Source organism: Gorilla gorilla, chromosome 7 (genome assembly GCF_029281585.2).
Source record: "Gorilla gorilla gorilla isolate KB3781 chromosome 7, NHGRI_mGorGor1-v2.1_pri, whole genome shotgun sequence".
Classification (NCBI taxonomy): Eukaryota; Metazoa; Chordata; class Mammalia; order Primates; family Hominidae; genus Gorilla; species Gorilla gorilla.
Window position 1 is genome coordinate 149,769,918 of NC_073231.2, and position 13,273 is coordinate 149,783,190.

The 13,273-nt window shown below is 67.3% G+C and overlaps 1 protein-coding gene across 35 annotated transcripts in view; it reads right to left on the bottom strand.

Annotated features, from left to right (window-relative positions):
• Positions 1 to 206: 206 nt before the first annotated feature.
• PLEC (plectin) overlaps positions 207 to 13,273 on the bottom strand; it is a 61,017-nt gene continuing 47,950 nt past the window's right edge. For 34 of the 35 annotated variants that reach the window (XM_055348490.2, XM_055348489.2, XM_031013969.3 and 31 more), the window contains 7 exons: positions 12,911 to 13,049; positions 12,467 to 12,823; positions 12,309 to 12,392; positions 12,034 to 12,138; positions 11,845 to 11,943; positions 7,558 to 10,938; positions 207 to 7,449 (listed from right to left, as the gene is read on the bottom strand). In XM_055348490.2, coding sequence (XP_055204465.2) covers positions 1,231 to 7,449; positions 7,558 to 10,938; positions 11,845 to 11,943; positions 12,034 to 12,138; positions 12,309 to 12,392; positions 12,467 to 12,823; positions 12,911 to 13,049 — 10,384 coding nt within the window. In that variant the 3' untranslated portion in view covers positions 207 to 1,230. The remainder of the gene's footprint in view (positions 7,450 to 7,557; positions 10,939 to 11,844; positions 11,944 to 12,033; positions 12,139 to 12,308; positions 12,393 to 12,466; positions 12,824 to 12,910; positions 13,050 to 13,273) is intronic. The other variant, XM_063708944.1, reaches the window with a different exon arrangement.

Below are 13,273 nucleotides of genomic sequence, written 5' to 3' on the forward strand. Positions count from 1 at the left end.
GTGTGGCCACCACCCTGCCCCACACTGAATCCCTCTGCCCAGGGTCTCTCAGCTGCCCTCCTGCGAGCACCTGGTCTCTGTTGCACACAGACGTACGTCCCTGACTGGCCATAGTGGCTGAGCTCAGAGCCTGGAGCCTGGGGCTGCAATGTCCACCCTGTCCCTGACACACACCTGACCCCAAGACACAAGGCCGGAGGCACGGGAAGGTTGGAATTGCTTTTATTGGGGGCGGATACCGCAAGGCCCCGCCCACGGTCAGGTTAGTGTTCTGCCCTTGCAGAGGCGCCAGCAGCCTGACACCTCCACCTGCCACCCGCCCGGGGTTAGTGGAACATGCAAAGCTCGGAGGGTGGAGGCAGGGGTGGTCGCTGCTGAGGCCAGGGCTGGGTGGAACAGGAGGGTCAGCACAGAGCCTGGCCGGTGTCCCTGGGCCCAAAGGGGGCTGGGGCTCCATGGGAGAGAGACAGGCAGGCAGCACCCCAGGGTGGGGCTCCACAAGCTGGAGGGGCCCCTGGACCCACCAGGAGGACAGGTCTGCAGTTCCCAGCCATGCCGGCTGGAACGTCCGCCTCCCCACTGGGTCTGGGTCCTCGGGGCCTGGGGTTAGAGGCCGACATGGAAGGCACTTACTAGGGGAACAGAGGCTGGAGGCTGACGCCGGAGGCCAGGGGTCTCAGGAGTGAGTGTGGGGGGTGAGCTGGAAAGCACAGATCAGACAGCACTGTGGGGGCTGGGCCCGAGGGCCTCGTCTTCCCATGGGGAAGGGGCTTCTCTGGGTAGACTGGGATAGAGGCTGACTGGGGCCCCCCGTCCCCAGCAAGGCCCACCGTGCAGGCCAGTGCTAGAAACACCAGGGCCCTCTACAGACAGGGTTGGGCCCAGCTGCCCTGTGCAGCTAGGACTGGCAGGCGGGCTACCCTGGGAAGACAGGAGGGTGGGCTGGGGCCCAGCTTGGGACCCTCCAAGGCACCTGGCTGTGTGAGTGGCAGGTAGAAGGGAGTGAGGAGACCCGAGGGGGTGAGGCGGCCAGCAGGGCTGGGCCAGCCCTGTCCCCCAAGATACAGGCTGTCTGGACAGCAGATATATATTAATATATTAGTCTGGTCTTTTTGGTTAAACTTTAGGCACCACTTGGGAGGAAGACACCTTTAAGCATTGAAAACGGCCCCCGCGCCTCGGTGGGAGCCGGGCTGGGCCGCATGCAGAGCGGGGTGGGCGCAGGCAGCCTCAGGCCACGGCAGACTCAGGGCCCCCCAGGGAGGCCGAGGACCCCGAGGCGTAGCGGCGGCCGTAGCCCGAGGAGGAGTAGGAGGATGAAGAGAAGGTCATGGAGAAGCCGGAGCCGGTGGCGTCAAAGCTGCCGCGGCGGGAGCCGGCCCGGGAGCCAGTGCGCGAGCCGGTGCGGGAGCCGGCGGTAGAGCCGGAGCCGCTGACGCTGTAGGGGCTGTAGTAGCCCTTGGTGGACTGCGCGGCAGCCTCCAGCAGCCGCAGCCCCGTGCCCTCCTCCACCATGCTGCGGTCCAGCGCGTCCTTATAGGAGATCTTGAGCTTGGTCTTAGGGCAGGTGAGGTACTTGGAGTAGGCGCCCACGTCACGCAGCTTCTGTGCGGTGCGGGCGTCCACCGTGCCGCGCTGCAGGGCCTCGTCCAGGGGCACGCGGCCCGGCGTGTCGGGCTCGATCAGGCCGCCGGTCAGGTACTGCACCTCCAGGAAGCGCTGGCCGGCCTCGTAGTAGAGCCAGCCCTTCTTCAGGGCCTGGGCGGCCGACATCTTGGTCTTGGTACGTGGGTCCTCGAAGCCGCAGAAGGCCTTCTGGGCCAGGTTGATGCGGTCCACCATGATCTTGTCCACCAGGCCCTTGTTGACGGCGTCGGTGACAGGGAAGCGCTCACCGGTGCTGGGGTCGATGATGCCCCCGGTGCAGGCCTGCGCCTCCAGCAGCCGCTGCCCCGTGATGTTATCCACCAGGTTGCGGTGCATGGCCTCGGTGATGGACACCTTCTCCAGCGTCTCCGTGTCCAGGATGCCAGCCACGGGGCCTGTCTCCTCAGTGGGGTCCGACCAGGAGGCCAGCTGGGTCCTGGAGACGGCAGGGCTGATGGGGTAGGAGGAGGAGGATCCCACCGAGGAGGAACGGGAGCGGAAGCCACCGGCGTTGCCCGAGAGCATGTCGGCGAACTCGGTGATGGAGAGCGTGCCGGCGCGGTACTGGTCCAGTGCCGAGCGGTCGATGAGGTTCTTGGCGATGGCGTCATCGATGTCGTACTGGCGCCCGGAGCGGCGGTCGATGATCATGGACTTGACCACGCCGTCCGAGGAGGAGATGGTGATCTCCTCCCACTCGCACTCCTGCTCGGACAGCTCCAGGTACGTCTGGTGGTCAATGAGGCCCTTGCGGTAGGCCTCGTACACTGACATCTCCTTGCCCGTCTCGGGGTCCACGATGACCACTCGGCGCTTGCGCACAGAGGACTTGGAGGACGTCTTCCGCTCCCGCTTCTTCTCCTTCAGCGGCAGGAGACACAGGCCCGTCTGGGGGTCGGTGATACAACGCTCCATCAGCTGCAGGTAGGTGAGGTTCTCCTCCGTGTTAGGGTCAAAGAAGCCCTTGGTGTCGTCCGAGGGGTCGGTCAGGATCTCGTTCATCTCCTCATCGAACAGGCCGCGCTTGTAGGCCACCTCCACGGGCAGCCGGTGGCTCTCCTCAGGGTCGATGATGCCGCCCGTGGCGATCTGGGCCTCCAGCAGACGGATGCCGTGGTCCTTCAGGATCAGGCCCTTCTTCATGGCCTGGAAGAGGGAGATGAGCTTCCCAGAGTAGGGGTCCTTGTACCCAGTGACGGCGCGCTCGGCCGACAGCAGCTTGTCCTTGAACTCGGGGCCCACGATGCCCATACGCACAGCCTCCTCCACCGTCAGCTTCAGTCCCTTGATGGGGTCGATGACGTAACCGGTGGCCGCCTGTGCCTCCAGGAGCTCAAAGGCCGTGCCGGGGCGGATGATGCCCTTCTTCATGGCCTGGTACACCGAGAGCCGTTCCTTGGTGGCATCTACGAAGACACCAGCGATGCAGCTGGTGCCTTCCAGGAACTTCTGCAAGTTCTTGGTGACCTCCTCGATGGAGGTCAGGCCCTCCCGCAGCTGCAGCGCCGTGGCCTCGTCCATGACCTGCGAGCGCACCAGCTCCTCCACGGTGATCTGCTTCCGCAGGCCGCGGAAGGTCAGCTTGCGGGCGTCCGACAGCGGCAGGAGCAGCTGGCCGGTACCGTCGTCACGACGGCACCGCCTGAGCAGCTGCGTGTAGCTGAGGCGCTCGTCGGTGGACGGGTCCACGTAGCTGCGCACCTCGCTGGGCTCTGACAGCTGGTCGTGCGTGTCCTTGTTGAGGTAGCCGCGCTGGTAAGCCACCTCCAGGGGAAGGTGGAAGCCCAGGCGGGGGTCCACGATGCCGCCGGTGGCCAGCTGGGCATCCAGCAGCCGCAGGGCCTCCTCAGTAGGGATCAGCTCCTTCTTCATGGCCTGGAAGAGCGAGATGGTCTGCTCGGTGTAGGGGTCGCGGTAGCCGGTGACCGCCCGCTCAGCCGAGAGCAAGCGGTCGTGCAGCTCGGGCCCCACCAGGCCCTTCCGCACAGCCTCATCCACAGTCAGCCGCTCCCCCTTCACCGGGTCCAGCAGGAAGCCTGTGGCTGCCTGTGCCTCCAGCAGCAGGCGGGCCACCTCGGCACTCAGCAGCCCTTTCTTGAGGGCCTGGTAGATGCTCAGTGTCTGCCTGGAACCGGGCAGGTAGACACCGGCCACGGAGCCCGTGCCATAGAGGTAGCGCCAGGCGGACTCCGCCTCGAGAGCCTCACGGAGGCTCCTGGAGCCCTCCCGGAGCAGGTTGTAGGTCTCGAGAGAGATGATCCGAGCCTCGAACAGGTCCTCAGCCGTGAGGCGGCGGCGCACGTAGTCGTAGGAGGCCAGACCCTGCTGGCGGATGATCTCTGTCTTCTCAATGATCTCGATGATGATGATGATCATGCGTTCCTTGGTCACCCGGCCGGCCTGGAAGTCAGCCATCAGCTGGGCCCGCTGCTCCTCGGGGATCAGGTCCGACTGCATCACCTCCCACAGGGACATGGTGGAGCCGCCGTGGCTGCCGCCGCCGGGAATGTCAATCTGTGTCTCTTCAAATGCCCTTCTTGTCTCCTCCTCAGTGTACACCTGCGTGGTCTCCACCACCTCAGCCTTCTCCGCCCCTTTCAGTGGCAGAAGGCGCAGGCCCGTCTCGGGGTCCTCCACGCACCGCTCCAGCAGCTGCCTGTACGTGAGGTTCTCATGCGTGTTGGGGTCGAAGAAGCCCTTGGTGTCGTCGCTGGGGTCCGCCAGGACGCGGTTCATCTCCTCATTGAAGTAGCCGCGCTGGTAGGCCACGTCCACGGGCACACGGTGGCTGTGCACGGGGTCGATGATGCCACCCGTGGCGATCTGGGCCTCCAGCAGGCGGATGCCGTGCTGCCGGAGAACCAGGCCCTTCTGCATGGCCTGGAAAAGGGAGATGGTGCTGCCCGAGTAGGGGTCTCTGTAGCCAGTGACGGCCTTCTCGGCAGACAGCAGCTGCTCGTGAAGCTCGGGGCCCACCACGCCCGCCTTCACCGCCTCGTGGACGTATAGGCGCTGGTTCCGCACGGGGTCTACCAGGAAGCCAGTGGCCGCCTGCGCCTCCAGCAGGAGCGCAGCCGTGCTGGCTCTCAGCAGACCCCGGCGCATGGCTTCATAGATGGACACCTTCTCCTTGGTGTCCTCCAGGTAGATGCCGGCGAGGCAGCCACTGCCCTGCAGCAGCGTCCGCACGGAGCCCAGCTCCGAAAGGTCCTTGACCGTCGTCTTGCCGTCCTTGAGCTGCTCAAACTGGGCTCTGCTGAGGACCCCGGAAGCCAGGAGCTCGCTGGCTGGCACAGGGGCACGGAGGCCGCTGAAGGACAGCCTCTCCTGCCGCAGGGTCTCCACCTCCTCCACGATGGTAATGAGGATCTTGATGACCTTCTCCACGGTGACCTTGCCCGTGCGGAACTGACGCAACAGCTCCTGCCGCTGCTCCGCAGTGAAGTACTCAGAGCTGATGAGCTCCCACACCGTCACCGTCCTGCCCTTGAAGCCGCCCACGGGGACCTCAACCGGGGTCTTCTCAAAGGTCTCACGGGCCTGCAGCTCTGAGTAGAGCTCCTCCTGCCGGATCCGAGCAGCTTTCTCTGAGAGTGGCAGCAGGCTCAGCCCGGTCAGCTGGTCGGGCCGGCACCGCTGCTGGAGCTCGCTGTATGTGACCGGCTCCCCTGTGCTAGGGTCACTGTAGGCCTTGGCGTCGGCCCTTGGTGCCGACAGGGCCCTGCTGGTCTCCTCATCCAGGCAGCCTCGGGCGCAGGCGACATCCAGAGGCACGCGGTGGCTCTTGCTGGGGTCCACGACGCCGCCCGTGGACAGCTGGGCGTCCAACAGGCGCAGGCCCTGCTCCCGGGGAATGAGGCCCTTCTTCAGGGCCTGGAACAGGGAGACACTCTGCCCTGTGTAGGGGTCCCTGTACCCTGTCACAGCCTTCTCGGCTGACAGCAGCTTCTCATGAAACTCGGGGCCCACCAGGCCAGCACGCACTGCCTCGTCCACGGTCAGCCGGGCGCTGGTGGCGGGGTCGATGATGTGCCCGGTGCCGGCCTGGGCTTCCAACAGGGCCACAGCCATGTCTGATGGCAGCAGGTCTTTCTTCAGGGCATTGTAGATACTCAGCTTCTGCCCCGCCTCCTCCAGCCATACACCCGCGATGACGTTGGCACCCCGGAGAGCCCGCCGCACAGTGTCCACCTCGGCCACCTCTCGCACAGAGCGCTCACCTCGCTGCAGCTGCTGGTAGAGCTCGCGGTCGATGACCCCGCTCTCCAGCAGCTCGGCGGCTGGCACCAGGCTGCGCAGGCCCTCGAAGCAAAGCCGGCCCTTCTGCTCCTGCTCCTCCACCACCGTGATGATGATCTTGATGATCTTCTCCACTGTGATGCGGCCCGTGCGAAACTGCCGCAGCAGGTCCCGCCGCTGCTCTGCCGTGAAGTATTCCGAGTTGATGATCTCCCAAATGGTCACCGTCTTGCCCTGGAACTTGCCGAACGGCGCGGACACGGTGGCCTTCTCAAAGACGTCCCGGGCCTCGGAGTCAGTGTAGACCAGCTCCCCGCCCTTGGCAGCCTTATCCGTGAGTGGCAGAAGGCGCAGGCCCGTCTCGGGGTCCTCCACGCAGCGCTCCAGTAGCTGCAGGTACGTGAGGTTCTCTTGCGTGTTGGGGTCGAAGAAGCCCTTGGTGTCGTCGCTGGGGTCCGCCAGGACGCGGTTCATCTCCTCGTCAAAGTAGCCGCGCCGGTAGGCCACGTCCACGGGCACGCGGTGGCTGTGCACGGGGTCGACGACGCCGCCCGTGGCGATCTGGGCCTCCAGCAGGCGGATGCCGTGCTCCCGGACGATGAGGCCCTTCTGCATGGCCTGGAAGAGAGAGATCTGCTGGCCAGTGTAGGGGTCCTTGTAGCCAGTGACAGCGCGCTCGGCCGACAGCAGCTTGTGGTGCAGCTCGGGGCCCACCACACCCTCCTTCACAGCCTCATTGACGGTCAGCCGCCGGTTCCGCACTGGGTCCAGCAGGAAGCCTGAGGCCGCCTGCGCCTCCAGCAGGATGAGGGCCGTGCCGGGACTCAGCAGCTGCCTCTGCAGGGCAGCATAAACACTCAACTTCTCATTGGTGGGCTTCAGCAACAGCCCTGCGATACTGCTGCGGCCCTGCAGGTAGTGGCGCACGTCTTCCCGCCGTGCGAGCTCGTCCACCGTGGTGTGGCCCTGCGCCAACCGCTGCAGCTCCTCTGCACTCAGGATGCCGGCCTCCTGCAGCCTCTGGGCTGGCACCTTCCGCCGCAGGCCATCGAAGCTGTGCTCCGGCTCTGCCTCTGCCGCGGGGCCATCAAGTGCATCCCGGCCATTGGGCAGGGTCTTCGTGGCAGCCACCTGCGAGGCAGTGACCTCCTCTGAGTGCGCCAGCGCGGCCCGGTGCTGCTCCTCCAGGCGCTGCAGCTGCTCACGCAGCCTCTGGTTCTCCTCAGCCAGCAGCTCCTCCTGCTGCCGCCGCTGCTGCTCCAGCTGCTGCAGCTCCTCCTGCTTGCGCCGCACGCCCTCCTCGGCCTCATGCTGCCGCCGCCGCGCCTCCTCCATGCTGGCCACCAGCCGCTGGCGTTCCTGCTCCATCTGCTGCTGCTGCCGCTGCTGCTCCTCACGCAGCTGCTGTGCCTTGGCCACCTCGTCCTGGAACAGCTGCTCCAGCTTGGCCTTCTCCTGCTCGATGAAGCGCTCCCGCTGTAGCAGGCTATCCTTTTCAGAGAGGAAGCTTTGCTGCAGGGCCTGCGTCTCCTGCAGCAGCTGCTCCTGCTGCACTGTCTGCATCTGCAGAAGAAGAGGGTGTGATCAGGGACCGCCAGCCCAGGGGCACCCACCACCCACCAAAGCAGATCCCCGGGCCCACCCGCCCATCGCACGTAGAGGGGGCGGTACCTCCTCAGACTTGAGCTGCAGCAGTTTGGCCTCCTGTTGGAGCTTCTCCTTCTCACGCTCCAGCTCAGCGATGGCCTCCCGCAGGCGCTCGGCATCATGGTCACTCTGCTGTCGCTGGATCTCCAGTGTCTGCACCAGGGTCACCTTCTCCTGCGTGGCGAGCTCCGTGCGGTGCAGCTTCTCACCGATCTCCTCCGCCTGCTTCCGGAAGCGCTGGGCGTCCTCCTCAGCGCGGGCCTGGGCTCGGCTCATCTCAGCCACACGCAGCTTGAGGCGCTCAGCCTCAGCGCTCATCTCCAGCTGCCGCTGCCGCTCGGCCTCCAGTGTCCGCTGGAAGCCCTGCGTCTCCTCCGCCAGCTGCTGCGCCATCTGCTCCTTGTCCTCCTGCAGCCGCCGCGCCTGCTCCTGCGCAAGCTCCTTCTGCTGCTGCAGCAGTTCCGCCTCAGCCTTGAGTCGCGTAGCCTCCTGCACCGCCTGCATCTTCTCCTTGAGCATCTTCTCTGCCAAGGCCCGCTGCTGTGCCAGGTCCTCCTCTGCCAGCTGCCGCAGTCGCGCAGCCTCCTGGGCCGCCACACTCAGCCGCGCGGCCTCCTCCGCCACCTGCTTCATCTTCTCAGCCTCCTCCTGCAGGAAGCGCTGCGTATTGTCCTTGTCGCGCAAGATGAGTGTGCGGTTCTCAGCCTCGATGCGTGCCTTGAGCTTGCTCAGCTCCTCCATTTGCACGCGCACCGAGAAGAGCTCCTCCTCCACCTGGCTGCGCTGGCGTGCGGCCTCCGTGGCCTCCGCCTTCAGCCGCTGCAGCTCCTCGTCCAGGAGGTTCTTCTGGTGGTCGGTCTCCTCCAGCTGCAGCCGCAGTGTTGTCAGCTCCTGCTCCACCTGCGCCTTCTGCCGCAGCGTCTGCTCGGCGAATTTCTTATGCTTCTCCATCTCCGCGTCAGCTGCCTGCTTCTGCCGCAGGGCCGCCTGCTCCGCCTGTGCCCGCCGTGCCGCCTCTTGCTCGGCCTCCTTGCGCAGCTTCTCTGCAGCCGCCTGCGCCTGAGCCTGGGCCTGTGCCTGCTCCTCTGCCGACTGCTTCAGCCGCTCGGCCTCCTCCACCTGCTGCCGGGACTGCGCCGCCTCACGCTCCGCCTGCACCCGGGCCTCCTCCGCCTCCTCAGCTGCCCGCCGGGCCGCCTCTGCCTCGCTGCGCAGCCGGTCCAGCACGCTCTGCTCCTGCTGCAGCGTCTGCTGTAGCTCCTGCTCCTTCTGCTGCACCGCGAAGGCGTGCGCCTTCTCTTCCGCCTGCAGCCGCTTCTGGGCGGCCTCCTGGGCCAGCTGCAGCTGCCGCGCCGACTCCTGCTCTGCTCGCTCCCGCAGGCGCCGCGCCTCCTCCACCTTGGCTTTCAGCCGCTCGACTTCCTCCAGCGCCGCCTTCCGCTGCCGTGCGGCCTCCTCCTCGGCCGCCAGGCTCTTCTGCACGCGCTCCTCAGCCTCACGGCGCCGCCGCTCCTCCTCCGCCGCCAGCTGCCGCTGCCTCGCGGCCTCCAGCTCGGCCTGCTCCTTGCTGCGCAGCGTGTCCTGCGCGTTGCTGCGGATGCGTCCCAGCTCCAGCTCCAGCTCCGCCTTGCCAGCGGCCGCCTTCTCGAAGCTCGCCTTGAGCGCCAGGATCTCCTCCTCCACCTGCCGCCGCTGCCGCAGCGTGTCCTCCACCAGCCCCTTCTGCCGCTCCAGCTCGCTGTCCGACGCCTTGCGCAGCTGGGCCAGGCGCTCCTCGATGTCAGCCTTGTGTTGCGCCGCCTGCTCCTCCAGCCGCCGCCGCTGGAAGGCCTCGTCCTCCGCCAGCCGCCGCAGGCGCTCATTCTCTGCCTCCTTCTCCTTGAGCGCGATCTCCGCCTCCGTCTTGAGCCGCGTGGCCTCGCTGATGGCGGCCAGCTTCTCCGCAAGCACCCGCTCCGCCTCGGCCCGCTGCCGCGCCGCGTCTTCCTCGGCCAGCTGCCGCTGCCGCTTGGCCTCTTCCGCCAGGGCACGCAGGCGGGCGGCCTCCTCGGCCAGCTCGCGGAACCGGCCGGCCTCGGCCTCCAGCCTCTGCTTGGACTTCTCGCTGGTGGAGCGCGACTCCTCCTCAGCCCTCGCCTTGCTGGCCAGCAGCACCTCCATCTCGGCCCGCACCTTGGCCAGCTCGGCTTCCAGCTCCTGCCGTTTCTGCGTGGCTGCAGCCGCCTCACGCTGCAGCCGGGCCAGCTCCTCCTCCAGCAGCTGCCGCTGCTGCTCCCCCTGCTCCGTCTCGGCCCGCAGCCGGATCAACTCCTGCTCCGCGGCCAGGCGCTGCTGCGCGGTGCCTTCCGCCAGCTGCCGCTGCTTCTCCAGCTCTTGTTCAGCCAGCTCCCGCTGCCGGACGGCCTGCTCCTCCGCCTTGCCGCGCCGCCGCGCCTCGCGCTCTGCCTCCTCCTTCTGCTTCTCAGCCTCGGCCTGCGCCAGGCTCTTCTGCTGCGCCACCTCCTCCGCCTGCAGCCGCAGCCGTAGCGCCTCGTTGGCCTTGAGCTGCCAGCGCTCCAGCTCCCGCTCTGCCTCCTCGCGTGCCCGCTCGGCCTCGGCCTGCTGCTGTGCCCGCCGCTCAGCCTCCTCCCGCAGCTGTGCCACAGCCACGTGTTCCTCCTGCAGGGAGCGCTCCAGCTGTGCCGTCTTCTCGGCGAAGGAGGCGCGTTTGCTCTGCAGCTCCGCCTCTGCACTGCGCTGCGCCGTCTCCAGGGCCACCTGTACCTGCCGCGCCCGCTCCACCTCGGCCTGCCGCAGGCGCCGCTCCGCCTCCTCCGCCTGCAGCCGCAGCTCCTCCAGGGCCTGCAGGGCCCGCTGCTTCTCCCGCGCCGCCTCGGCCTCGGCCTTCACGCGCGAGGCCAGCTCCGCCTCCGCCTGCCGCTTACGCTGGCTCTCGTCCTGCACCTGCCTCCGCAAGCGCTCGGCCTCCTCCTGCGCCTGTCGCTTTTGTGCCTCCGCCTCCTCCGCCCGTGCACGCAGTGCCTGCAGCTCCCCCTCGGCCCCGCCACGCTGGCGCTCGGTGGCCTCCAGCTGCAGGCGCACCACGCGGATCTCCTCCTCGATGCGCAGCCGGCTGCGCTCCGCTGCCTCTGCCTGCCGGGCCTTGGCCTGGATCTCTGCCTCCGAGCTCTGCCGCAGCTGCTGCAGCTCCTCCTGAATGCTGCGCTTCTGCTGCTGTGCGTCCACCGCCGCCTCCTCCCGCCGCACCGCCTCCTCCTGCATGCGCTGCTGCAGCTCCTTCGCCTCCCGCTCCGCCTGTGCCTTTGCCTGGGCGTGCGCCTCGGCCAGCTGCCGCTGCTTCTCCAGCGCGGCCTCCACCTCGGCCAGCCGCTCGCGCTCCTCTGCCCGCTGCTGCTCAGCCAGCCTCTGCGGCCACAGCAGAGAGAAGAAGAGAAGCAGAGAGAGTGTGAACACGGGCAGGCACCAGCGCTGACGAGGCACGCACCGGCACAGTTCACTCAGACAGCGCGGAGCAGGGGTCGGGGAAGACAGAGGCCCCAGCCCGGCGGAGGAGACAGCGTGCACCCGCCCAGGGCACTCGGGCAGCGATCGCAGCCGGCCCCACTGTGCTCACCAGCCTGGGGAAGGAGGCCCAGGCGTCCTCCCTGCTTCCCGCAGACAGGCGACGGAGACAGACGGACAGGGAGAGAGAGAGCAAAGCAGGAGCTCGGAACCTGCGAGCCACACCCAGCACACAGCCCTGCCTGAGCTCTGCAGGACACCAGTGGGCCTGGCTCCCACCACTGGACCCCTCTCCCCGACCAGGGTGGGAAGCCTGGGTGGGGCGGGGTGAGGCGAGGCGGCCAGCGTGGAGACAGCAGTGCAGACCCGAGCCAACTCGGAAGAGGATTCGGGGCCACGCGGAAGGTAGGGAGAAGCCAACAGATGGGTGCCTCGGAAGACCCCTCCCTAGCCCCACAACCCAGCACCCCCGACTTCCGGCAGCAAAGGGTTGAGCGGAGAGGCCAACGCAGAACGCCAAGGAAGAGCCCACAGGACGGCCGCTAGGCTGCAGGGGGGCCGCTCACGAGGGAGGAGAGGCGGCACCAGCCACTGTCGGGGAGCAGTGTAGCCACACCAGGCCAGGGGGGCAGGCCACAGGTGGGGCAGCCTGGGGCAGGCTGAGCTGGGGGCAGGGGTTGCTGGCAGCGCCAGTGGGGAGAGTGGGGAGGGCCACGAGAGGTGGCCTCAGGCAGCTCCCGTGGCTGTGTGTGGGATGCAACAGATGGTGAGATGGACCCCTCTGCCCAGCCTCCGCCCAACGGGCTGTACCTCCTCCTCCTCCATGCGCCGCAGAGTCTCGCTGATGAACTTGATGTACTGGCTCGTCAGTGTGGTCAGCTCGCTGTAGCGCGTACGCAGGTCCACGTACTGTGGAGTAGAGCCAGGGTTAGCCCTGCAAGAGCTGCAGCTCCAGAGGCCTGCCAGCCCCTCACCCAGTTAGGTTCGGCCCCACCCTACCTCCTGGATGACACTCTCTGATCCCGACTGGACCTTGGGCTTCTTGGCCGGGGAGGCCACCGGCTCAAGCTGCGCCTTGTACGTGACCAGCTGAAGTTCATAGTCCTGTGGCAATGCACTGCGGTCAGCCACCAGCTCTGCCCTCCGATGGCCCCTGCCCAGCCCCCAAACCCTCACATGGGCTTTCCCTGGCATGGCCCAGGCTCAGGGAAAGCCCACCATCATCCCGGCAACGGTCCCGGACTTGGGGCCTGGCGCAGGCGGCCGGGCCTCACCTTGATGGCGTTGATGTACTGTTTCGCAAACCTCTGGCACTCCTCGACCTTCTCGCCGTGGCGCTCGATCTCCTCCAGCAGGGCCTGGGGGATGGTGTGGTCAGAGCCGTGGCCGCAGGGGACGCCCAGCCGCCCCGTCCCCACCGACCCAAGCCCACCTGCTCCTGCCGCAGCTGCTCCCGCACAGCCTGGCTGTCAGCCAGCGGCATGGCCTGGATCTGCTCCTGCCGCCGCCTGGCGTCCTGCAGCCAGGCGCCCAAGGGGTCTGCGCTCTCGCGGTAGTAACGCAGCTGGCGGCCCAGTTGCTCGAGCTCGCGCTGCCGCACGTCGGTCTGGGCCAGCACAGCCTGCCAGCGCTCAAGCAGCTGGGCGACCCGCTCCCGCCAGCGCTCCACTTCCACATCCCGCTCCCCGTGCCGCTGCTGCAGTCGCTCCCCCACCTCCTGCGCCCCCCGCAGCTCATCCCGCAGGGCGTCGAACATGGGCTGCTGTGCCTCGGCCTGGGCCCGCAGCTTCTGTTGGGGACAGGAGGGACATGTGCGGATTCAGCTGGGCCCGCTGTACCCCCACCCCACCATGAGGCCCAAGCCTCGAAACGATACCTTCAGAGAGGCCTTGGTGGCCTCAAGCTCCGGGAGGGTGGCCGGCACGGCCTGGGCCTCCTTGAGCTGCTCCTCGTGGGCCCTGAGCACCTCCTCAGCCCCCTGCGTGCTGCGGATCACCAGGCTGATGGTCTTGAGCCTGGCGGGAAAGCGGGGCTCAGGGCCATGACATGGAGCTCGAGCAATAGCCCAAGGGAATGGAACCCAAGCCACAGCGACCCAGGGTGCTGCCTGCCAAGCCCAGACCCAACCCTGGGGGTCGGCTGACCCTGTGGTCAGAGGCTTGCTTCAGGAGAAGAACAGCCTTGGGGAGAAGGAGGTTGGGAGCCTCTGTAACACAAGGACACTCAGGCCCCAGCCTGA